The sequence below is a fragment of the Schistocerca piceifrons genome, chromosome 7 (assembly GCF_021461385.2).
Source record: "Schistocerca piceifrons isolate TAMUIC-IGC-003096 chromosome 7, iqSchPice1.1, whole genome shotgun sequence".
NCBI lineage: Eukaryota > Metazoa > Arthropoda > Insecta > Orthoptera > Acrididae > Schistocerca > Schistocerca piceifrons.
The window spans coordinates 327,153,460-327,179,474 of NC_060144.1; the positions used below are offsets into that span (position 1 = coordinate 327,153,460).

At 45.4% G+C, this 26,015-nt stretch overlaps 1 protein-coding gene across 1 annotated transcript in view; it reads right to left on the minus strand.

The window, feature by feature from the left end:
* LOC124805196 (probable cytochrome P450 301a1, mitochondrial) overlaps positions 1–26,015 on the minus strand; it is a 210,266-nt gene that overhangs the window by 67,486 nt on the left and 116,765 nt on the right. The window contains exon 5 of the mRNA XM_047265692.1: positions 13,361–13,556. Within this exon, the coding sequence (XP_047121648.1) occupies positions 13,361–13,556 (196 nt within the window). The remainder of the gene's footprint in view (positions 1–13,360; positions 13,557–26,015) is intronic.

Genomic DNA, 26,015 nt, shown 5'->3' on the forward strand with positions numbered 1-26,015 from the left:
TTCTATCCATTGCCTACACCGGAAGAGATGTGTGACGTCCGCACGGACAAAATGCCGAGAAAAATACCGATCAACGTGAAGAAAAAAAGGGTTGGTAGACCACTTGCTGTGAATGGCAAAGACCCCGAGTTCGATTCTCGGTCCGGTACACAGTTTTAATATAAGTTTCATATCAGCGCACATTCCGCTGCAGAGTAAAAATTTCATTTATTGGACCCGAGATAATTAAATTACTAGAAAACAACGCTTCGTACAAAAAAGAATGTTCTGCGTGGATAGTTAGTATTAGTAAAGGAGACATCTGTCTATGCGACAACTAGCCACCACCTGATCCCTTCTAGATGGATGGGATCAAATTCGTATTTTCAAATGGGAACCCCACCCTTCTTTTTCATTGCATATTCGTATTCTACTAAAAAAAAATACGCACGGTTTACTCAAACCATTGTTTTCTATTCATGACAGATAGCGATGTAGTCGACAAATTTACGATGTGAATGTAAACCTTTGTATCCAAAAGGTTGACATTTATGTCTGAAATTTACTTTAGTGTTGCAAATTTGACTGTACAGTACAATATGGTAAGCCGTTTCACTGTTTGTTTAGAAACGACGTTTAGCGCGGTCCAAGAACAACGACGTGACCGTAATAGTTTTGTGTTCCCATCGGAACGCTCGACATTGGTGAGACCCCTTGCCTCTCACCATTGGGTTGCTTGATTTCGGTGAGTATCCATGCCAGGTGCGCCTGTCACTATCACTGCATGGACATTTTACCTTATTACAATGGCTGTGGTTTGTATTCCGTGAATAGTTGCGTATCGGCTAGAACGAGAGTTACGGCGGTTGAATGGAAACACACACCGAAATCAGTCACCGTGATGGTGGGGTCCCAGAGCGGTCAACAAAATCTAGCATTCTGATGATTTGGGGACTCACCACATTGAACCACACAGGGGACTGAAAAGTACGTTCCCATACACGTAGCTTACTGCCAGAAATACCAACGTCTAGTCATATTATTTGTACTGTAAAATCAAATTTGCAGCACTCAGATAACGTTTGAACACCAATATCAACCATTTGAACATAAAGCTCTACATTTACTTCGTAAACGAAATGTAGAATCTTATGTGTCGGTTCTTAATTGCAAGAACAGGTACACTTAATATTTATCGATTGTAGCGCCATCTACTGCGAATGGAAAACCATGGTTTGAGTTAACTGGAAGTATTTTTTGACGTAGAATGCAAATATGTAAAACAATGGGGGGGGGTCCCATTTAAAAATACAAAGTTGACCCCGCCGTTGTAGGAGGGGTGGTTAGGAGGTGGCCAGCTGTAGCACAGACAGATATTCCGTTCACTAAAATTAACTTTTCGCTAGAACGTTTTTTTGTGCTATACGTCGGTTTCGAGATATTTAGTTGTCTCAAGTTAAAACAAACACCGTACATGGAAGTTCTCAAGCATAGTGTACGTACAAATACACAAGTTCACTACAACGGCTATGAAGTGCCTGCTTCTTTATCACGTAACTATCAAAAAAAGTCAGTGTAATATATAATTTTTTTTTGTTCTGTCCCTACAGCATAAATTCGAAGAGTCTATCCTTAGTAGATTGACTTCCATACAGTAGGTCAACTTAGCAAATGTGACTCAGTGTACTTGACAGGCATCAGCGTTGGACATGTGATTTTGCTCTCTGTCGTTACGCCACAGTATCGTTGTGTCCCCGCTTATTTCAGTGCTACCTCTCAGTATGTGCCTCTTAATATCATAGTTGTGCCCACATTTGTAAAATATGTCATGTGTGAATATGAATGTAATTGTGAAATTAAGACACACTCAGTGAGAGGTACTATTTGAAATAAGCGGAGATACAGCGATACCGTGGCCTGATGACATCGTGCATATACACATCTCAAACGCTGATGGTGCCTGTTAAATACTCTCAATCACATTTGCTAAGTTGGCCTAGTGTATGGAAATCGATTTGCCAAAGGTAGACAGTTGCCGCAGTGTACTGTAGGAACAGAAAAAACTTTCATATATTGCACTCGAATTATATTACAACCACATTAAAGACCCAGATATCTCACGGACGTTGTACAGAACTTCTGTGATTCGTACTTACACGATGGTTGAGAACTTTTATGTATTGTAACGTACTGTATTTACATTTTCCACTAAAGATGCACGTTTCTGGCGTAGGCGAGGGTTCGAAAATGAACGGAGACGTTCGAAAATATTCATCTTAAAAGGAATACCTAAGCAAATTGAACGGGAAATTAAATAAATAATGAAAATATAGTTGCCGGTCATTTATTTCGATGCAACGACAGAATTACTTTTGCATTTGTATTCATTCAGGGATCGGAAAACATGAAGAAACCGCTCAATCTGAGTGATTAACAAATCAGTGACACTCTGTAAATCTTCGGTATTATTTTGTTATTTCTACATCTATATTTCGCGAAAAATCATCCGGCGTATAGCGAAGGGTACTTCCGTTACCACTACCACTTCCGCCTTTCACTGCTACATTAGCGAATAGCAAGCGGGAAAAATGCTAGTTGTCAAAACTCCGTATAAGCTCTCGTTTATCTGAATTTCTCAATGTGGCCTTTTCGAGAGATGTATATGAGATAAAATGATATTTTACCAACTATTCTTGAATATAAGCTCTCGAAAGTTTCAGCAGCAAACCTCTCCGTGATGTACAATGCCTGTCTTGTAGCACCTACCGCTGGAGTTCGTTGAGCATCTCCGTAACTCTCTCATGTCTGTTCACTATCTAGGCGTAACGTTACAAAGCGAAACGAAATGGAAGGTGAATGTGAGAACTGTACTGGGCACAAGGCAAATGGTCGACTGCGGCGTATTGGGAGACTTTTAGGCGATTGTGGTTCATCTGTAAAGGAGCCTGCGTGCTGAACACGAGTGTGACCATTTCTTGAGTACTGTTCGAGCGTTTCGGATCCCACCATCTCGAATTAAAAGAAGACATCGAGGTAATTCAGACGTGAACTGCTAGTTGAGAAAGTTTAGAGACCCTGCGTCTGAAACTGACTACTGAACGATCCTACTGCCGCTAACGTACATTTCGTGTAAGAGCAACGAAGTTGCGAGAAATAAGGGCTCTTGCAGAGGCATATAGAGAGCCGTTTCTCCTTCGCTCCATTTGCGAGTGGAACAGGAAATAAATTGACCAGTAATGGTACAACACACCATGCCGTAACTCACTGAGCAAGTATGTAGCTGTAGATGTACAAATAGAAACGATCTTATGATGAATTATGCTGCTTTTCGTTGGATCTTTCGTATCTCTTCTACTAATCCAACCTAGTAAGTGTTCCAAACTGATGAGCAATATTCGAGAATCGGTCTTACAAATTTTATTGATAGCCGCTGTTTCCGTGAGATTCTTTCAGTATATCTCAGGCTGACACCTGCTTCTGCTACTGCTTGTTTTCCATTGTCGTTCCATTTTTAGGTCGCTCAGTATGACCGGGCGATACTAGTTCTTAATGTGTCTGCAGATGACACAGATTTTAAAGTAATAACGGTCGAGAATATCGAGCGTCTCAGACAACTAGGAGCAGGCTGACAACGCGGGCAGTACGCGGCTTTTACAACGAGCGACGAGGGTTAATCGAGCTGCCTGCAGTGCCCGGCAACGGTTCGCGTGTGAACACCGCATCCACTGGAAGACAGAAAGCCAACTTATTCTTAGTTGTGGCGCGTTGGAAACGTCAGACAGAGCGTGTGTGATTGAGTAATGACTGGAGGAACTATGTTGCAAAGTGTGGAACGCCAACTACCAGATTACTTTTGATAGGAGTCACAAACGTCCTTCATAAGAAAATAAATCTACATAATCATAATCTGGAGAGAGTTTGAGTCACTGTTCAGAAACCAGAATATTCTGAAGCAGATTCATTTTTGAAACACATAAATGAAGAAAAAAGAGTGAAGCACCCAGAAGACATGGTCGGATGTCATAGTTTCGTACACGTAAACACCATAGGCGGGTATTTAAATGATCAGAGTTGCAGTTCTCTGTGACAGTTAGAATGGGGCGTTAGACGTTGAGTGATCACTATGAAGGACACGAAGAGGCTAAGTACTCATGTGAGACAGCGTCATCAGTGCCCGATAATTTGATCGAATCGTCAATATACAGATTTGTGGGGCATTCGGATGTGACAGGGGCCTGATGTTTGTCTGCATAGGTATGCGAGGACAGGCCTACTCGTCGTCACGGTTTCGGTAGAGTCCTTCTGACCACAGCAAAGGACGCTCGCCGTATTGTGCATCAAGCACATCGTAACCACTGCACGGCAGTACGTGCCATCGGAGAACAAGTAATGCACTCCCCGCAGCGTTCTGGGTCATCCAATACCACTGCACAGAGATTAGCATCAGCTGGACTAGGGAATTACTGAACCATGCGCAGGTGCTGGTGTGTAATAGATACAAATGCAGATTGTTCAAAACCATTCAACAGTCAAGTTCGCATTGAACATTTTTTATTTAAGACAACCGGTTTCAACAGACTGTGGTCTCACCTTCTGGTCTTAAATACTTTTGTTGTAAAACGTATTTGTTTTACGCTGAGCCGGCCGGAGTGGCCGAGCGGTTCTAGACGCTTTAATCTGAAACCGCGCGACCGATACGGTTGCAGATTCGAATCCTGCCTCGGGCATGGATGTATGTACTGTCCTTAGGTTAGTTAGGTTTAAGTAGTTCTAAGATCTAGGAGACTGACGACCTCAGAAGTTAAGTCCCATAGTGCTCAGAACCATTTGAACCATTTTTTTACACTGATCTCACACGTAAAATGAACATGTTTAACAACGAGAGATTTCAAAATCTGAAGATGACAGCATAGTCTGTTGAAACCGATTGTCTTAAGTAAACGATTTACAGAAGGCTTTCCACACCGTTCCTCACAAGCGCCTTCTGACCAAACTGCGTGGCAATGGAATACCGAATCAGTTGTGCAACTGGATTCGTGAGTTCCTGTCAGAAAGGTTGTGGTGTCACCGCCAGACACCACACTCGCTAGGTGGTAGCCTTCAAATCGGCCGCGGTCTGGCAGTATACGTCGGACCTGCGTGTCGCCACTATCAGTGATTGCAGACCGATCGCCGCCACACGGCAGATGTAGAGAGACTTCCTAGCACTCGCCCCAGTTGTACAACCGACTCTGCTAGCGATGGTTCACTGACAAAATACACTCTCATTTGCCGAGACGATAGTTTAGCATAGCCTTCAGCTACGTCATTTGCTACGACCTAGCAAGGCGCCATATCCAGTTACTATAATTACTTCAAGAATATATTCTTAACAGATAATATTGTGAATCATGTACCGTCAAGACCGACGTTGATCATTAATGGATTAAAGTTAAGAATGAAACTAATTACGTCCGCTTTCTGAATTCTCATTCCTTGTCATGCTCCAGACCTCACGTCAGTATGGTTCTTCCCTCCTCACGCCAGCCTGCGTGAGCTAAAACGCGTGCATTTCGGCCTCCTTTAGTAAAACGGTGTTGGCTCTCTTGCCAACTACAACATTGGCGACGAGGCAAAACCGCGTTCTTCTCTAAACTGCCCTGATTTACTTGTGTAATGGCTTCGCCACAGTCTCCAGATGTATTGTCCGAATTTTATCGCTTACAGAATCAGCAGATGCAGGCATTACTGGATGCCCTTGGACAGCTCATCCAGGGTCAACGTGCGATGCAAAACGATGCGGCAGCAGCTGCTCCACCGCTAACGCAGCCACAACACACAGTTGCACCACTTTTCAACCTTTTGATGCTGCACTGGAAAGCTGGACGGAATGGTCACGCCAATTTGGATTCCATCTCGCCGCGTACAGAATTCAAGGTAACGAGCGGCAGCCTTTTTTGTTATCATCAGTCACGGTGAACACGTACCGTGTGATAGTCAAATTATTTCCCCGACGCGACATTGCAACGCTGTCCTACGAAGAAATCTTGTCTGCATTACATGCATATTTCAAAGATTCAGTCAATGTAGTTGCGAAACGGTATACCTTCTTTCGTACAAAATGTACGGCAGGTCAGACTAATCGGGAGTGGGTTGCAACCTTACAAGGCCTTACTAGGGATTGTGCCTTTGAGTGTCAATGTGGACTCCCTTATTCAGATACTATGGTAAGTGCTGCAATTGCACAGAACGTTTCTGATGTTCATATAAGGGAACAGATTTTGAAACTAGTCAATCCCTCCCTTCAACAAGTGACGGACATATTGGATTGGCAGGACACACTTGACTTTGCTCAGGAATCATTTGAAACTTCACCAGCCGTGTGTCAGGTTAACCGGCCCGCCGGGCGCGCTGCATGGAGCAGTAAACAGCCCTCGCGCCCAGCCACGCCGCTGCCGCCAGGCTCTCAGCCACGTGTGCCGCGCCGGCAAGCAAATGCAGTGCTCAAATCCTGCCCGTGGTGCGCTACGAGACATTCGCGTGAGAATTGCACGTCACGCCAAGCTATTTGCTTTTATTGTAATAAAAAAGGACATGTTCAGAGTGTTTGCCAGAAAAAGCTCAGATCGGAAGCTCAAAACCATTCGAGGGCCTTTGCTTCGCGCCGGAATGGGAATCGAACCAAGGATACTCAGGCCCGCGAAACTTCGCCCATGGAAATTCATGTAGTTCATTCCATTCCGCCCAGTGCCACTCTCTCTACCGGTGACTGTGGTCGTCCCACAAATAGTGTGCGACGACATCGCCGGAACTCCCGTCATGTTGCAAGAGATTTTGTACCAGTGTCAGTTCACGTTGCACGAGACAGTCGCTCTTGTTGTCAGCAGGACAATAAACTTTTTGTGGACTTGGACATTAACAGCAAAGTGATACCACTTCAGCTCGATACCGAGGCTGCAGTTTCACTGATCAATCAAGACACTTACAAACTGCTGGGCACACCTCCGTTGCATGCCGCAAATGTTAAATTAACTAGCTATCAGGTCAAGAGATCCCTGTGTTAGGACAGTGCAGCCTTCTTGCAACATACAAAGGACAAACAAAACTTGTGTGCTTTTATGTCCTTCGTTCTTCTTCTACAGTGAACTTGTTTGGTTTCGATTTATTTCAGTTGTTTAACTTGTCTATAGTAAATCAGGTCCTATCAGTGAACCAGACTGTGCCTTCAGACAGTGTTTCTCGTCTATGTGAAGAATTTGCAGACATTTTTGCACCAGGCCTTGGTTGCGCTAAGAACTATAAAGCACATTTGGAACTGAAAGTAAACGCGCAACCGAAATTTTTCAGAGTGCGCAATGTTCCCCATGCATTGCGTGATGAGGTCGCAAAAACATTACACGATTTGGAATCACAAGGTGTAATTGAACGTGTGCAGGCTTCTCTCTGGGCATCACCCTTAGTAATTTTGCCAAAACCATTGGGAAAATTGAGACTTTGTGTCGACTTCAAGGCAACAGTGAATCCACAACTAGTGATTGCAACTTTTCCATTACCCCGCCCGGAAGATCTTTTTGACAAGCTGTGCCCAGCTAAATATTTTTCGAAGTTGGACCTAGCAGATGCGTACTTGCAAATACCGGTGGACGAAGAATCCCAGTGCGTTTTGGTGGTTAACACGCATCTTGGTTTGTATCGATCCAAACGACTGCCATTCGGGTGTGCATCCACCCCTGCATTTTTTCAGCAATATCTACAAACTGTTTGTGCGTCGGTCCCTACTGCAGCAAATTATCTGGACGATATTGTGATCTCCGGAAAGACGGAAGAAGAACATTTGGTCAATCTCAGAACATTACTTCAGGTCTTGCGACAAAATGGTCTTCGCTTGCGGTAGGACAAATGTGTGTTTTTTGCTCGTGATTTGCCATATCTGGGACATGTACTCAATGCCCAAGGTATACATCCCAGTCCCACACACCTTCGTGCCATACAAGACTTGCCTCCGCCGCAGAATTTGAAGCAGCTACAGAGTGTGCCGGGAAAAATCTACTATTATCACCAATATGTTCCACACGCCTCTTCCATTTCAGCTCCGCTTCATCGCTTACGCCGTAAAGGCGTTCCGTTCGTCTGGACGACGGAATGCGAACGCGCCTTTCGCCAGTTGAAATCGGCGTTGCTTTCCAATACTTGCCTTACGCCATTCGATCCCCATAAGCCCCTTTTGTTGATGGTGGATGCATCGGATTTCGGGATCGGTGCTGTGCTTGCGCACAAAGATGGATCACACGATCGCCCTATTTCCTTTGCGTCCAAATTGCTCTCGTCTGCGCAAAGAAATTATTCACAGATCGAGAAAGAAGCATTGGCTCTCGTATTTGGTGTTACAAAGTTTCATGATTTCTTGTATGGTCGTCACTTTATCATCATCGAACCTTGATGACTTTGCTACATCCGCCGCATCAGGTTCCTGTGCAGCGGCAGACACCTGCTTTTGCTCCAGGCGACGTTGTCTACTATCGCCACTATCGAGGTTCACGGCGTTGGCTCGAAGGGCGCATTCTTCGCTGCCTCGGCCGCGCTATGTATCTGGTTTTGGGGGGCATCTAGTGAGGTGCGTCGGCATCTCAATCAGCTGCGCCTCTGTCGTCGCACGGGATCTGCCGCTCGCCGTCTGCTTTCAGCGCCCTGGGGACCCACCTACTTGCTCGCCTCGGCCCCAGGTGTTACCGTCGATGCCTTCCATTTTGCCCCATGGCGACGCGCCGCCGCCACCGCCGCCGCCGCTTTTTATCCCGCCGGCGACGCCCGTAGTGGACACGTCGCTGCAACCGCCGGGCGCCTCCCTGGCTCACGCGCCGCCGATCGCTTCCCGTGACCAGTTGTCCTCCGACATGGAACTCTTGCCCGCTCCGGACCATATGTCGTCTTCGCCCGTCGGGTGTCCCCGCCCGATGGAGGTCGACCCTTCGGCCCCTCCTGTCTCTCTACAGGCGCATACATCGCATGTTGGCGTGCACCCTGGAGCAGGTATTCAGGCGTTTCCTAGCTCCCCGCGGTCCGAATGGCAGGGTGCGGGTGGCACTGCCTCGCCTGTTGTTAGGCTCCCCACCCCGTCGCATACGTCAACATGGGGTCCTCCCCACGGCGGGCGGAAGCCTTATAACACAACCGTACGCCGATTTGCGGGGGAGGGATGTGGTGTCACCGCCAGACATCACACTTGCTAGGTGGTAGCCTTTAAATCGGCCGCGGTCCGGTAGTATACGTCGGACCGGCGTGTCGCCACTATCAGTGATCGCAGACCGAGCGCTGCCACACGGCAGGTCTAGAGAGACTTCCTAGCACTCGCCCCAGTTGTACAACAGACTTTGCTAGCGATGGTTCACTGACAAAATACGCTCTCATTTGCCGAGACGATAGTTTAGCATAGCCTTCAGCTACGTCATTTGCTACGACCTAGCAAGGCGTTATTATCAGTTACTATTGATATTGTCAATCATGTACCGTCAAGACCGACGTTCATCATTAATGGATTAAAGTTAAGTATTCCACAAGCTACGTCCGTTTTTCTAAATTCTAATTTCCTTGTCCTGTTCCAGACCTCACGCCAGCCTGCGTGAGCTAAAACGCGTGCATTTCGGCCTCCTTTAGTAAAACGGTGTTGGCTCTCTTGCCAACCACAACAAAGGTCACAGTTCGTAATAATAGACGGAAAGTCAGCGAGTAAAACAGAAATAATATCCGGCGTTCCCCATGGAAGCGTTTAGGCCCTCTATTGTTCCTGATCTATATTAACGACATAGTAGCCGTCTTAGATTGTTTGCAGATCATGCTGTCATTTACCGCCTCGTAAAGTCATAAGATGATCAAAACGAATTGCAAAATGATTTAGATAAGATATCTGTATGGTGCGACAAGTGGCAATTGACGCTGAATAAAGAAGAGTGTGAAGTTATTCACGTGAATACTAAAAGAAATCCGCTAAATTTCGATTACGCGATAAGTCACACAGATGTGAAGGTTGTAAATTCAACTACATACCTAGGGAGTACAATTACAAATACACTACGTTGAAACTGTCACATACATAATGTTGTGGGTAGAGCCAACCAAAGACTGCGATTCATTGGCAGTACATCTAGAAGGTGCATCAGGTCTACTAAAGAGACTGCTTACGCCACGCTTGTCCGCCCTATTCTGGAGTATTACTGTGCGGTGTGGGATCCGCACCAGATGGGACTGACGGATGACATCGCAAAAGTACAAAGAAGGACGGCTCGTTTTGTATTATCGCGAAGTAGGGGAGATAGTGCCACAGATATCATACGAGAATTGGAGTGGCAATCATTAAAACAAAGGCGTTTTTCCTTGCGACGGGAACTCCTTATGAAATTTCAATCACCAGTTTTCTCCTCCGATTGCGAAAACATTCTGTGGGCACCCACCTACATAGGGAGAAATGATCACCATGATAAAATAAGAGAAATAAGGGCTCACACAGAAAAATTTAAGTGCTCGTTTTTCTCGCTCGCCGTTCGAGAGTGGAACGGCAGGGAGATAGCTTGAAGGTGGTTCGTTGAACCCTCTGCTACGCACTTTACTGTGAATAGCAGAGTAATAACGTAGATGTAGAAAACGGATATTTTTTCCGATCTGGGCTGTGGACTGGCTTGTAACAATTATAACAAATAGCCTTTCGGTTGAGAGAATCGAAGGGATATACAGGGTGAGTCAGGAGAAAAGGTGCGTGTTTTGATGGGTGATAGCATTAGTGTTTCTGAACAAAATGCCCTACTCCGAATGGTTCCCCAGATAGAATACTTATAATGTACATTTCTATTTATTTTCTGTATTATTCATTATCATTGTTTCCAACGTACCACAGTAATATAGAGGACGTTGAGACGAACAGTTTGATGCAGGACGATTGTGGTCTATTAAGTCGGAAAACTACCTCAGACTGGCCTACAGGAAGCAGCTAAGCTATAGCGCACGCTTTTCGCACAAGATTTTCAATATTCTCGCGATGTCTCTGCGCAAACTGTTAGTCCTCGACAAAACATAAACAGGACCTTTTTTTGTACCAAATTTAATTTAGTTTAATTCTGTACTGAGACACGTTTTCGCTGGAGTGTGCGGCTTTCGAGTTATTAGAGAAAAACGTACAAAAGTGATATTAAACGTATTCTATCTCGGAAACCAATCGCAATAGGGCATGTGGCCACATGATTTTTTTTGTTCAGAATCGCTAATACTATAGCATCTCAAAGCATGTACCTTTCCTTCTGACTCACCCTGTATATGCGCGCCTTTTTGAGTTATATGGTGACTTAGTATGAACACACATCGTTGTGTTGGTTGCTTTTGCTCTGCATCGAACATCGAACAGTCTTCCCACAAACACATCACAAACTTTAAGCTTTACGACCTCGTGTTTTCTGCAGCCACACCACTAAGTGGACGACAGACTGTTTTGCGTCCACATGTCCATACTTTAACATGTAACCTGCTGCACAAAGGAAAATAAGCATTAATGCATTGCTTTTGCCACAGATACTGGGGGCTACTAACCAACTTAAAAACTTAAGACTTGTAATAGCTATTATTATTAATCTAAACGGTCGTAAATACTGATGTAATGCTGTTGAGTAAACCGTCCTCAGTCACCGATATAAATATCTGCACTTATATCTATTTCATTCTGCATATCTGAAGACAGAAACTAGTAATATCGTAAAAATAACTGTGTAACTGAGATGGCAAAATAAATTTTAAATATGTTCATAAATTAAGGATAATTGCAGAATGTGGTGCCATACAACGTGGCACTACACAAACCTGGCGCTAATAGCATAGGCACATAAGAAACACACACGACACAGATATGTAAGTCCACGGTATCCGTGATAAGTTGGGAAAACCGTCCCGAAACACATGTGCTACAAAACACCATTGTTTCCTGCACATGTACCCCGACATCAGTATGGGATATGATGATGACCATGCACACGTACGCAGGCCGCACAACGGGTTGGCATACTGTGGATCAGGTGGTCGAGCAGCTGCTGGGGTGTAGCCTCCCATTCTTGCACCAGTGCCTGTCGGAGCTCCTGAAGTGTCCTAGGAGTTTGAAGACGTGCAGCGATACGTCGACAGAAAGCATCCCTGACGTTCTCGATAGGGTTTAGGTCTGGAGATGTTCTGTTTCAAGGTACTCCTCCATGATGGCAGCTCGGTGGTGCCGTGCGTTATCATCGATCAGGAGGAAGGTGGGACCCACTGCACCCCTGAAAAAGCGGACACACTGGTGCAAAATGACGTACCGATACGCCTGACCTGTTACAGTTCCTCTGTCAAAGACATGCAGGGGTGTACGTGCACCAGTCATAATTCCACCGCACACCATCAAACCACGACCTCCACACAGCTCTCTTTCGAGGACATTAAGGGGTTGATATCTGGTTCCTGGTTCACGCCAGATGAAAACCCGGCGAGAATCACTGTTCAGACTATACCTGGACCCGTCTGTAAACATAACCTTGGACCACTGTAGCAATGACCATGTACAGTGTTCTTGACACCAGGCTTTACGGGTTCTCCTGTGACCAGGGGTCAGTGGAATGCACCTTGCAGGTATCGGGGCGAATAAACCGTGTCTGTTCAGTCGTCTGTAGACGGTGTGTCTGGAGAAACTGTTTCAGTGGCTGCAGTAAGGTCCCGAGCAAGGCTACCTGCAGTACTCCGTGGCCGTCTGCGGGCACTAATAGTGAGGTATGTGTGTTCTTGTGGTGTTGTACACTGTGGACGTCCCGTACTGTAGCGCCTGGGCACGTTTCCTGTCTGCTGGAATCGTTGCCATAATCCTGAGATCACACTTTGTGGCACACGGAGGGCCCATGCTACGACCTGCTGTGTTTGACCAGCCTCTAGTCCCCCTAGTATTCTACCCCTCATAACGTCATCAATATATGTTTCTTTGAGCCATTTTCAACACAGTCACCATTAGCACGTCTGAAAACGTCTGCACACTTACTCGGTGCACTGCACTGTGACATGCACCAACACACCACTGCGTATGTGGACTGCTGCCAGCGCCATCGCGCGACGACCTCAGGCCAAATGCACCGCATGGTCATACCCCGAGGAGATTTAAACCCGAAAACCGCCCACCAGAGCGTTGTTTCACCATCTATGAGCATTATCCTTAATTTATGAGAATGAGTGTAGATTCTATGTGCAGTCTGCTAGAATCGTGGCTTCCACAATAGGCTTGGCCGCCTTCTGACTATATAGGCTCTTTAGTTAGTGTACCAAAGTTTCCACCAGTTTCAGCCGTTTTTGGTACCAATTCCGTCTTTGGCAGCGTGCCCACTGCTGGCAGCCGTGAGAGAAGGGTTACCTGGTGATCTGGTCGAGTGCGGCGACGTAGCGCCGCCAGGCGGGGGTGCTGAAGAAGCGCCAGAAGGGCGCCTTCAGCTCGAGGATGCCCACGTAGTGGAAGAAGGTGCTGACCGCGTCGATGAGCGCCTGCGTGTCGGCCGGCGCGTCCTCGTCCAGGCAGCCCAGCCGCTCGTCCAGGGCCACGCGGCCGATCGCTGCCGACACATCCACAGAGTCAGCTGGTTTCCCTGTCCTACACGAGGACCTCACCCACTCGTCAACACAAATTTCGTCCAAAAGCAGGGCTCGGTCAGAAATGAAAGTGATAGAAGTAGGAGCCCCAGATGGCCAAGCGTTCAGAAAACGATATCGCCCTTAGTAAATGCAACTCCCTCTAGCGCTCAGGTGCCTGGGGCAGTGGGTGTTAAATGAAATGGAATAATACTGCACCAACAGCCATTATTTTGATATTGTTTCATTAGGCAAGCAGTTTAAACGTTCCAATCAAGTCATCTTCAGACCTTTCAGATGAATGACACCAAGTGACACTTGTACATAAATACGGTGCTCTTTTTCCACCATGCACAAACTCTAGGGACTGGTCGATGAGAGGATACAGAACAAAAAAAGTTCTAATGAACTTACGTCCGGAAATGCATGGTTTCCGTGGTAGAGACCATTTATTGGTTCAAATGGCTCTGAGCACTATGGGACTTGACATCTGAGTTCATCAGTCCCCTAGAACTTAGAACTACTTAAACTAACTAACCGAAGGACATCACACTCATCCACGCCCGAGACAGGATTCGAACCTGCGACCGTAGCTGAAAGTGACAGAAGCGGGAGTCCCAGGTGGCCAAGTGTTCAGAAAAAGATATCGCCTTTAGTAAATGTAACTCCACCCAGGGCTCAGGTGCCTGGGGCAGAGGGTGGTAAATGAAATGGAATAATACTGCACCAACAGCCGTTATTTTGATATTATTTTATTAGGCAACCAGTTTATACGTTCCAATCACGTCATCTTCAGACCTTTCACATGAATGACACCAAGTAACACTTGTGCATATACAAATTCAAATGGCTCTGAGCACTATGGGACTTAACATCTGAGGTCATCAGCCCCTAGAACTTAGAGCTACTTGAACCTAACTAACCTAAAGACATCACACATATCCACGCCCGAGGCAGGATTCGAACCTGCGACCGTAGCGGTGGCGCGGTTCCAGACTGAAGCACCTAGAACCGCTCGGCCACATTGGCCGGCTGTGCATATAAAGGGAGATTTTTTTCCACCGTGTACAAACTCTAGGGACAGATCGATGAGAGGATACAGAACAGAAAAAGGTCTAATGAACTTACGTCCGGAAATGCACGGTTTCCGTTGTAGAGACCATTTCTTCAATCATGCTTCGTTACAGCGACTGCGGTCTAATACACGCTGTACCACGCAGCCACAATTACAGTAAGCGTGGTTTCCTCCTAGAGGGTGGTACTGTTCTCATACGTCATGTCCTACCGCCCTCTCCTGCCACAGTCATTGGTAATGTTCCGTCCGATTCACTTCTCTTGCTGACCCACTTCGTGCTGGAATTCATACAGCGTTATACACAGTGTAAGAATTTTTAGCGTATTGCAGCCCCGTCAGCAACTATGATAGACTAATATTTTGAAGATTCAGCCTCAGTTGCACAAATTTTCTGGTCTTTACCAGGTTTCGGCTAAATTAGTCTAGCCTTCTTCAGAACCATAAAATTACTATAACATGCCTGAGTAAGGCACAGTCAACATCAAAATTAAAACCTAATAGTACCGTGGTGCTAACGTACTTGCCGCTGCCAACCGACCGCGTGGTGAAGAGATGCCGGGGCTGGATTTCAGTTAAGTAGGTTTTAATTTTAATGTTGACTGTGACTTACTCAGGCATATTATAGTAATTTTATGCTTCTGAAGAAGGGTAGATTAATTTAGTCGAAACCTGGTAAAGACCAGAAAATTTGTGCAACTGAGGCTGATTCTTCAAAATATTAGTTGTACACAGCGGTTCTGTATTCGAATCGAGAGCTTGTCGACGTGGTGTTTACTTATGGAAATGCAAATGGCAATGGGCGGCGGGCAGCAAGGTTGTTTCAAGAGACCTTCCCCCGCCGACAACAACCACAGGATCCAATATTTGCAACATTGTTTCAGCGTTTGTCTGAGACAAGGTCGTTTGAGGAAGCTGGAAATCATGAGGGACGAACTCGAAATGTTCGGATATCTGACTTGGAGGAAAATGTGATTAACACTGTGGAAGGCGAACGCCGTGTCAGTACCAGCCAGTTGGCTCCTAGCACAGGGTAAGCCAGACGACCGTTTGAAACATCCCCCATGACAATTCTTACTACTCTTATCACTTACAGCGTGTGTATGTTTTACAGGCTTTCTACATCGGGAGCAGTTTTGTCACTGGTTTCTTCTCCAGGCAACCAGAATTCCGAGATTTGTCTCAATTATCCTATTCACAGATGAGGCCAGCTTTACACTGTGTGTTATCTTCAACTTCATAACAGTCATCAGTGGGATAGTATGCAGAACCACCATGGTACGGTGACAGCGAATCATCATAATCGGTGCAGCCGGAATTGTGGGCCGGGATCATTGGGGTTGGGTTGGATTGGGTTGTTTGGGGGAAGAGACCAAACAGCGAGGTCATCGGTATCATCGGATTAGGGAAGAACGGGGAAGGAAGTCGGCCGTACCCTTTCAAAGGAACCATCCCGGCATTTGCCTGGAGCGATTTAGGTAAATCACGGAAAACCTAAATCAGGATGGCCGGACGCGGGATTGAACCGTCATCCTCCCGAATGCGAGTCCAGTGTGCTATCCACTGCGCCGCCTCGCTCGGTGGCCGGGATCATTGGCGACCGTATTTTGGGAACAGTCTTCCTTCCACGTCGCCTAACAGGCCGGAACTATCGGCGTTTCTTGCGGGTGACTTTGCCTTCCCTGCTGGAAGAAGTGCCACTGATCATTCGAAGTGTTATGTGGCTGCTACATGATGGTCTTCCAGCCCACTTCGCCGTTAACGACAGGACGCATCTCAGTCGTGACTTCCTTGGTCGACGGATATGACGAGGGAGTCCTGTTGCACGGCCTGCTCGTTCACCCGTGCGGTTTCTGGTTGTGGAGCCATCTCAAAAGTATCGTGTATGCAGAGCTCATTCCAGATGTGGAGACACTGCGGCAGCGTATTTATGCCGCCTTTGACAGTGTTCGGATGCAGCCTGGCCGATGTGAGCGCTGCGGCACATCGAAACCATTTTCAGCACATACTGTAAGTGTGGCTGCATAGTAAAGCGCGAATTAGACCGCAGTCCCTGTAACAATGTATGATTGAATAAATGGTCTCCAGAATGGGAACCATGCATTTCCGGACATAAGTTCATTAGACCACTTTTGTTCCGTGCCCTCTCATTGATCAGCCCTTAGAGTTTGTACAGGTGGAAAAAAATCACCGTGTAAAAGGAAAGGCATCTGTAGCTACCCCAGCTTCATGAGCATGTGTGTTCTTCGCACATGTACCACTTCAGAGAGTTGCTGATACATGTGAGCACAGATACTCCTGAAGTACGGATGCTTACGGAACCAGATTCGAATATTGGTGCCTTTTTTTATACATGCACGAGTGATACTTGGTGCCATTCATGTGACAAACCTGAAGATGACGTGATTGGACCGTCGAAACTGGCTACAATATCAAAATAAAGTCTGTTGGTACAGTGTTATTACATTTTGTAATATCATTTTTCAGCGGTTGGCGCAGTGGAAAGGGTGCAGAACGATAACCCGATGGTCGTGCGGTCGAGCACATATGTGGACCTTTTTATTTTCATTTTTTAGGTTACTCATAGTGCAAATACTTAGAAATAAACTCATTGTATATTATATTCATTATTATTTTCATAAAAAGCACGAAAAGGAAAGACAAAAGAAAATTTGGTGGGTCAGTACGTGGCATAATATAGGAATGGCGTCATTACTTCATCAAAATCTGGAAAACTTACAACCTTATACAAAAATTTATGACATATAATGAAACTTCATGCATAGGAGAATAAATTTGTTCTGTTAATGGACAAACCACGCCCCAGTTATATGACGAGAAATTTGAAAATGAAGAGGGATTGCCTTCATGCAGTATTAATGTGATTCCTCTCCTTAACGTAATCGTTGGTGTAATCCTGCGACATCTGTTTTTATGGTCAAAAAGCTTCAAAACTGACGTTATTACATCGAGAGGCAAAAATAAATTACATCCCAAGAAAACTACATCAGCATACATTCCATTGCCAATATTTGTCGAAAAGACGCGTTACGCGTGCCTTGCTGCCACACTGTGTGATGATAGAGAACCATTTATGAATGTAAACCTAGTCTGATTTTCTACAGAAACTCTAAAACACCATGTAGCTTAATTGTAAAAATTCGGTAATTATAACAGGTTAACATGCCTTATATTACTGTTTCTCCTTCTGCATTATGAATACCCCTACAGCATGTGTAAATCATCAACTGTAAAATAATAAAAGTATCTAATTTTGAATACGAAGTTCTTGTTTACAACTGTGTAATCCTTTCCTAGAAATTTATTTGCAAACTCAAATTTTCGTATACCTTTCCTTTTCATGTCTGTTACGAAAATATAAATAAATACAATATACTGAGCATTATTTCGGTTTATTTTGCAGTAGAAGTAATGTAAAAATTGAAAATAAAGAAGATAAACAAATTTCCGTACACAGACCCGACACCACGACCTTCGGATCACCATTATTTACTCTAACCCTTGCTCCAACCGCTGCCTGGAAACCACTCTCAGATACATCGCCCAAACCTCGCCTAATTGCCGCCAAAACTTCTTTTTTTTTCTAAATCCATGACCATCTGGAGCTACCACTTTCTTCATTTTCGTTTCTGCTGAAGTCCTACATACGCCATAAATTTGGACGAAATGAGTGATGGATGACGAGCAGGTTCTGCCGCCTTGTTAGCGATAGCGTGTGAATATCTGCTTCGGTATGAGAAGCCCAACCTGCAGTTTCCTGACTCAATATCACGAAAGTTGAGGATGTTTGCATTCAGGTGGATGCAGCATTTCTTAGCATCAGGAAAGTATTTGAGTCGGTACCACACCGGCAATTATGGACAAAAATATAGTTACAAAACTGTTGAGGCTTTCGTGACCACTTGCTGACAAACTGCCTATTGGTTTCTGTCTCGGGTTCTTCGGCCGACGTTCATCTAATGATTATTCTGACGTCTCGCCAGCACGAGTGGCTGGCATTGTCAAAGCGTCACCCTCCACTGCCGGTAGTGAACTGGAGCCGAGCTTGCGGGCGCAGACTATATGTGCCTGGCGCGCCAACGTCCGAGGGCTTCTCCGTGGTCATTTCCGGTCCGGTTCTCCTCTTGCTACCAGCGACGGTCGTTCGCTGCAGTACGGGAAGCCAGGATCCGTTTACCTTAAGGCTTTCCTCTTTCTTGTTGAAACTGTTAGCGTGTTTTTGTATTTCTACAGCTTCTCTGAACAAGCGCGTGTGATAGAGCTTCTCTACAGTCAGAACTTCCGTGTCGGCGAATTTTATTACGTGGTCGGTCTCATTCAGTGAGTGCTCTGCCACGGCCGATTTCTCCACCTGCCCCAACCTGCAGTGTCGCTTATGCTCTTTGATCATGGTGTTAATTGATCGTCCACATGTGCATGGTATACGGTATATTCCCGACATTTCAAGTGCGTCTCTTTTCTCCTTCGCCGATCTAAGACACTCTTTGATCTTCGTTGTCGGTTTAAAAATCGTCTTTACGCCATGTTTGCTCAATATACGGCCGTTTCTGTCCGTCACTCTGGGAATGTATGGCAGAAAGGCCGTACCCGACATTTCTTTTTCTGGTTCCTTACTTCGCTGAGTGTTTGGCTCCGTTACACATCTAATATAATTTGTGGAGTACCCATTGCTCCTCAGAACAGTTTACAGGCGTTGCATTTCTCGTTTGAGATGTTGCGGCTCAAATGTTCGTCCTGCTCTCGTTACGAGCGTACTAATCATGCCTCTTTTCTGGCTCGGGTGGTGGTTTGACAGTTTGTGCAGTTATCGGTCCGTGTGTGTCGGTTTTCGATACACGCTGTGTCCCAGCTCGGCTCCAGTCGACTACCGGCAATGGAGGGTGAAGCTTTGATAATGCCAGCCACTCGTGCTGGCAAAACGTCAGAAAAATCATTAGAAGAACGTCGACGGAAGAACCCGAGATAGAAGCCAATAGGCAGTTTGTCAAAAATATAGTTATATGAACCGACTGGATTAAGTATTTCTTGGTAGGGACGACGCTGCATGTAATCTTGGATGGACAGTTCAGATGATTCAAATGGCTCTAAGTACTATGGGACTTAACATCTGAGGTCATCACTCTCCTGGACTTAGAACTACTTAAACCTAACTAACTAAGGACATCACACACATCCATGCCCGAGGCAGGATTCGAACCTGCGACCGTAGCAGCAGCACGGTTCCGGACTGAAGCGCCTAGAACCGCTCCGCCACAAAGGCCGGCGGATGGACAGTCATCAGGAGAAGGAGGAGTACAGGCATCCCTCGGGAAACTGTGTTAGGACCCTTGTTGTTCATGTTGTATGTTAATGCTCTCGAAGACAACATTAAGAGTAACCTCACATATTTTTCAGGGGGTGGAACCACCAAAGACACAACACATTACCATGTGATGTAGGAAAACAGCTGGCATTCAAAACAGCTCGTAGTCGTCTCGGAATGGATAAATAAGGATCCTATATGGTTTTCAAGGAAATCTTGTACCGGTCTGTCCACCTCCGTGATTAAATGATCAGAATAGATGGCTGCCATCAGGAGGACCCGTGTTCGATTCCCGGTACTGTCCACGGATTTTTTGTTGGTTGGAGGACTGGTACGAGGTACACTCAGCCTCGAGATGCCGACAGAGGCTCTGCGGTCTGGAAAGTCTGTAAAACGGCCAAGAGAGCAGTGTGCTGACCACATGCCTCTCCATACGGCATCCACATGACGCCACGAGACAGAGGATGACACGGCGGCCGGTCGACATCCCTTGGGCCTTCACGGCCTGGCGAGGAGCTCTTTTTTTATATTATTCTTCCTGCAAAATAGTGGAAAGTTAAGGTAACGATGATGGAGAGCGATCACTCACCCATCTCTCCAAAGCAGACTACAAAGGCTCAATAATATTGAGATGTCGTGACTGTGGTGTCCAGGGCCGATTCGACAATTCATCCTCGTGCTCACTAAACCAGGCCTGGCCAAAATGATCTGTGTGAACAGGGGTCATGTCGTCTTGGATCCCACTATCATAACTGGGAAACAAACATTGTATAATGGGATGGAGCTGTTCACCCATAATGGTCACATAATCCTTGGCATTAATACCATCTTTTCCATGGAATATCACGCTACAGCTACCCAAATCATCACCGAACCCCTTCCATGTTTCACTCTTGCAACCCAAACTCAGCTGGAAGTTGGAAACATTATGTACCAAGATTCATCCGACCGAATTGCATTCTTCCGTTGCTCCATAGTTCAGGTTTTTATGATCGGCAGCACGTTTTCCTGCTACAGGAATTCGCATCATTAATATGTGGCTTTGGAATTCCAGCTCGCCCTGAAATACCCTGATTATGGAGTTACCTTCGTGTTGTTGACAGAGTTTGAGAGTGCGACATTCAGTTCTGCACTGTCTTTTGCAGCTGCCGTCCTCTCACTTTTTTGTCTCAATCCTCTTTAATGACCATCCGTTACGATCACTCAACACACACTTTCGCCCGCTTTGTTACTTAGTCACTGATGTTTTTCCACTTTTCCTGTGAGAGGGTTTAAATCTTCTACGTGGTGCCTCTGCGAATACCAATTACGTCGACTTCCTTGGTTACGAAAGCACCCACCATACGAGCATCAATAATTGCCAATGTTCGTCTTCAATTAACTTCGGCATAACGCTCTCACAACTATGCAGATCATTGTTCTGATCACAACTGACACTTGCGAAGTATTGAGGACATTGCACAGGTGCTGTTGGTTGTCAAACAGAACAGCGAAACCAGCAGGATTGGCTAGCATCTGTCTTTATATTCAACCATACATTTCTCCATGGTATTCACATAGTTTTGTCCAACCCCTGTATGATGAAGTAGTCTCTGAAAAATTCTGTACAAATATCTGTAATTTCACCCCGAGTCGACTCATACAAATATCTGACTGTAAAAATTTGCAAGTATATGATATGGAATGATCAGATAGTGTCAGCCCTAGGTAAGGCAGATGGCAAACTTCGATGCATTGGTGGAATACTGGGGAAATGCGGTCGTCCACAAGTGGTACTACTTACTAATAACTTGTGCGGCCCACCTCAGTGTATGGGACCCTTACCAAAGAAGACTAATTTGGTACATTGAATGTATACAGCGAAGGGATGCATGAATAGTTTGTTCGACTCTTCATCCACCTACGTATCGTTCCCGAAGGTACTGTGCGGGCTAGTTATAGCAAGCACAGAAGCATTTAACAGTACAGAAGAGAATCGAAGAGTTTGAGATGTGGTGCTAAGAAGTCTGTTGAATATCGGGTGGACCCATAAGAGCATGAGGAGCTTCTCCGCAGAAAGCTTCGCTGAAGAATCGGCGAGTAGGCAAATATGGGAAACACTGACGAGACCAAGGGCAGGATGACAGAACATGTGTTAAGACATCAGGGAATAACTTCCACTGTACTAGAGGATTCTGCAGAGGATGAAAACTGTAAACGAAGACAGAGGTTGGAATAAATAATAGAGAACGTAGGGTGCAAGTGCTACTCTGAGGTGAAGAGATTGGTACAGGGGTGGAACTCGAGGTGGCCGCATCACACCAGTCAAAAGAACACCGATCAGTGAAAAAGAAGAAAGCTCTTAGGCAGTCAATCTTCCCACGCACCTTATGCGACTGGAACGGAAAGAAACCTAAATATGGTGAGTAAGGATGTTAATTTTCTCGGTCTTTACTATTGATGAAACACTCTCGGTTTTTCAGCTTTGTGGCAGTACTGAGATAGCGCGACATTCAGACAAGTGTCATGTCATTTTCTTCGCCGGAAATGATGAATGTAACACTCTCTGACGCGTGGCGGTTTCTTAACACTGTAATGTGTCTGGACGCCCGAGAGGTTTTAATACCTGTCCTAATCTGAGTTTTCCCGAGTGTTGTTGATTTGGAGGCGAATTAAAGGCTAAAAATTCTAGCTAATTTATCTTTTAGTGAAATGTGCAATAGATGATGTAACCCTTTATGGCACAAAGATGTTCAATGGGAGGCGGGTCGGATGATTATCTTGGACAGGAAACTTAACGAAAATATTAGAGAGCACTGTGAGTAGAGTAAAAAAAAAATATGCGTGGGCAATTTTCCTGTTAGAAGAGCACATATCTCTGACGTGGGAAAGGGTGTGTACTAGATAAAATTCTGCATGTGTCCTGTAATCTACAGTGTTCAATTCACGTACTAATTCTCCAGTCACAAATGACCATCACTAACATCGAGGCAGAATGTGTTCTTGCCACTAATACCAAATTATGCCAGATACCCTTGCTAATGAAACCTTTGCTCGCGGCTAACTACATTACTGGAGTCAAGTTACATGTCGTGAGTGAAAGATAGTGCAGCTAACAACATCACTGCATCATCACTGCACGGAATCCAGCTACTAGAAAATAACTACTGTTGGTTCTAACTGACGCTCAGAATGTGTCATTGGCCCTACACTGTACTGTGTTTGCCCCATGATTAGTGATGGCTGATCTGTAATATCGCGCCTCACCATGGATATGTACGCCACTAATGTCGAAAACTACATCTACATTTACATACATACTCCGCAATCCACCATCGGTGCATGGCGGAGGGTACTTCGTACCACAACTAGCATCTTCTATTCCTGTTCCACTCCCAAACAGAACGAGGGAAAAATGATTGCCTATACGCCTCTGTACGAGCCCTTATCTTTGTGGTCTTCCCGTGAAATGTAAGTTGGCGGCAGTAAAATTGTGCTGCGGTCAGCCTCAAATGCTGGTTCTCTAAATTTCCTCAGTAGCGATTCACGAAAAGAACGCCTCCTTTTCTCTAGAGACTCCCGCCCGAGTTCCTGAAGCATTTCCGTAACACTCGTGTGATGATCAAACCTACCAGTAACAAATCTAGCAGCCCACCTCTGAATTGCTTCTATGTCCTCCCCCAATCCGACCTGATAGGGATCCCAAACCCTCGAGCAGTACTCAAGAATAGGTCGTATTAGTGTTTTATAAGCGGTCTCCTTTACAGATGAACCACATCTTCCCAGAATTCTACCAATGAACCGAAGACGACTATCCGCCTTCCCCACAACTGCCATTACATGCTTGTCCCACTTCATATCGCTCTGCAATGTTACGCCCAAATATTTATTGGACGTGACTGTGTCAAGCGCTACACTACTAATGGCGTATTCAAACATTACAGGATTCTTTTTCCTATTCATCTGCACTAATTTACATTTATCTATATTTAGAGTTAGCTGCCATTCTTTACACCAGCCAGAAATCCTGCCCAAGTCATCTTGTATCCTCTTACAGTGACTCAACGACGACTCCTTCCCGTACACCACAGCATCATCAGCAAACAGCCTCACATTGCTATCCACCCTATCCAAAAGATCATTTATGTAAATATAAAACAACAGCGGACCTACCACACTTCCCTGGGGCACTCCAGATGATACCCTCACCTCCGATGAACACTCACCATCGAGGACAACGTACTGGGTTCTATTACTTAAGAAGTCTTCGAGGCACTCACATACTTGGGAACCAATCCCATATGCTCGTACCTTAGTTAGGAGTCTGCAGTGGGGCACCGAGTCAAACGCTTTCCGGAAGTCAAGGAATATGGCATCCGTCTGATACCCTTCCCCCATGGTTCGCAAGATATCATGTGAAAAAAGGGTGATTTGCGTTTCACAGGAGCGATGCCTTCTAAAGCCGTGCTGATGCATGGACTGCAACTTCTCTGTCTCAAGGAAATTCATTATATTCGAACTGAAAATATGTCCGAGTATCCTGCAACAAACCGATGTTAAGGATATTGGTCTGTAATTTTGAGGATCCGTCCTTCTACCCTTCTTATATACAGGCGTCACCTGCCCGTTTTTTCAGTCGCTCGGGACTTTACGTTGGGCAAGAGATTCGCGAAAAATGCAAGCTAAGTAAGGAGCCAATGCAGTAGAGTACCCTCTGTAAAACCGGATTGGAATCCCATCGGGACCTGGCGATTTAGTTATTTTCAACCCATTCAGCTGCTTCACAACCCCAGGGATGTCTATAACTATGTACTCGATACGGGAATCTGTACGAGACTCAAACAGCAGATTTCTCAAATGCTAAATTTAAAATTTCAGCTTTCGTTTTGATGTCTTCCGTTGCCAGGCCAGACTGATCAGGGAGTGACTGGATGGAAGCCTTCGACCCGCTTACCGATTTTACGTAAGACCAGAATTTCCTTGGGTTTTCAGCACGATCTATTGCTAAGGTACGACGGTGGTAGTGGTTGAATGCTTCGCCCATCGCTCTTTTTTACAGCAGCACGAATCTCTACTAACTTTTGCCTGTCCTTATTCTCCCGATCTTTCTTGTACCGCGAGTGCAACTGTCTTTGCTTCCTGAGCATTCTCCGAATTGCGCTGTTAAACCATGGTGGGTCTTTTCCGTCCGTAACCCACTTCTTCGGCACATACTTGTCCAATGCGTGATTTTCAATGTGTTTAAAATTTGCCCATAATTCTTCCACGTCCATCGTACCGGAAGTAAATGAAGTCGATTCATTTACTAAGTGGATGCTAACAACTGCTTATCTGCTCTTTCTAGTAAGAATACCCTCCTAGCCTTTTTGACCGACTTTTTAACTTTCGTAACCATAGTCGTAATGACAACATCATGATCACTAGTCCCTGTCTCGACACTGACACCGTCGATGAGGTCTGATGACGATAATGATTTGCATCTTTCTTCGACGACCTTCAGAAAGTTTAAATCATGGGTACCATCTCATGTTCAACGTGTTGGGAAAATCTCCGGATGGACCATTCACTCTCTTATATGCCTATTATATAACTTGGCTGAAATTCAGTCAACTGCACGGATTGCACCCTTCGGTAACGCCGCGTAACATTTAGCAACCCCAGTCCGATATGAGGATCAACAGACCCCCCTTTTTTTTTAGAAGGTCAAAGTTTTCATGGCTGAACGCATTCAAATTCATAACGTGATACCTATTTCATTCAACGCATGACGCTTTAAAGCACTCTTTTTCTGCCCCCTACCCGTTCATCATGCTAACATGCAACTCTTCATAGGTGTACGTTTTTCTGTACGTAAATTTATGCTTGCAGCCGAGTCTACGATGAGATTCTTTTTGTCAGTCTCTGAAGCACTATCGAAGAGCTCAACTAGTCCAAAGCTTCCTGTGAAATGAATTGTAACTCTGCGTCCTTTCCGACAGATGGCTTCGGTGGCTTATTAAATGTTTTTTGTCATTACGCTCCCAGTTGAAGGATGTCAATTTCAGAACTAACTAATTTAACAGTTTGAAG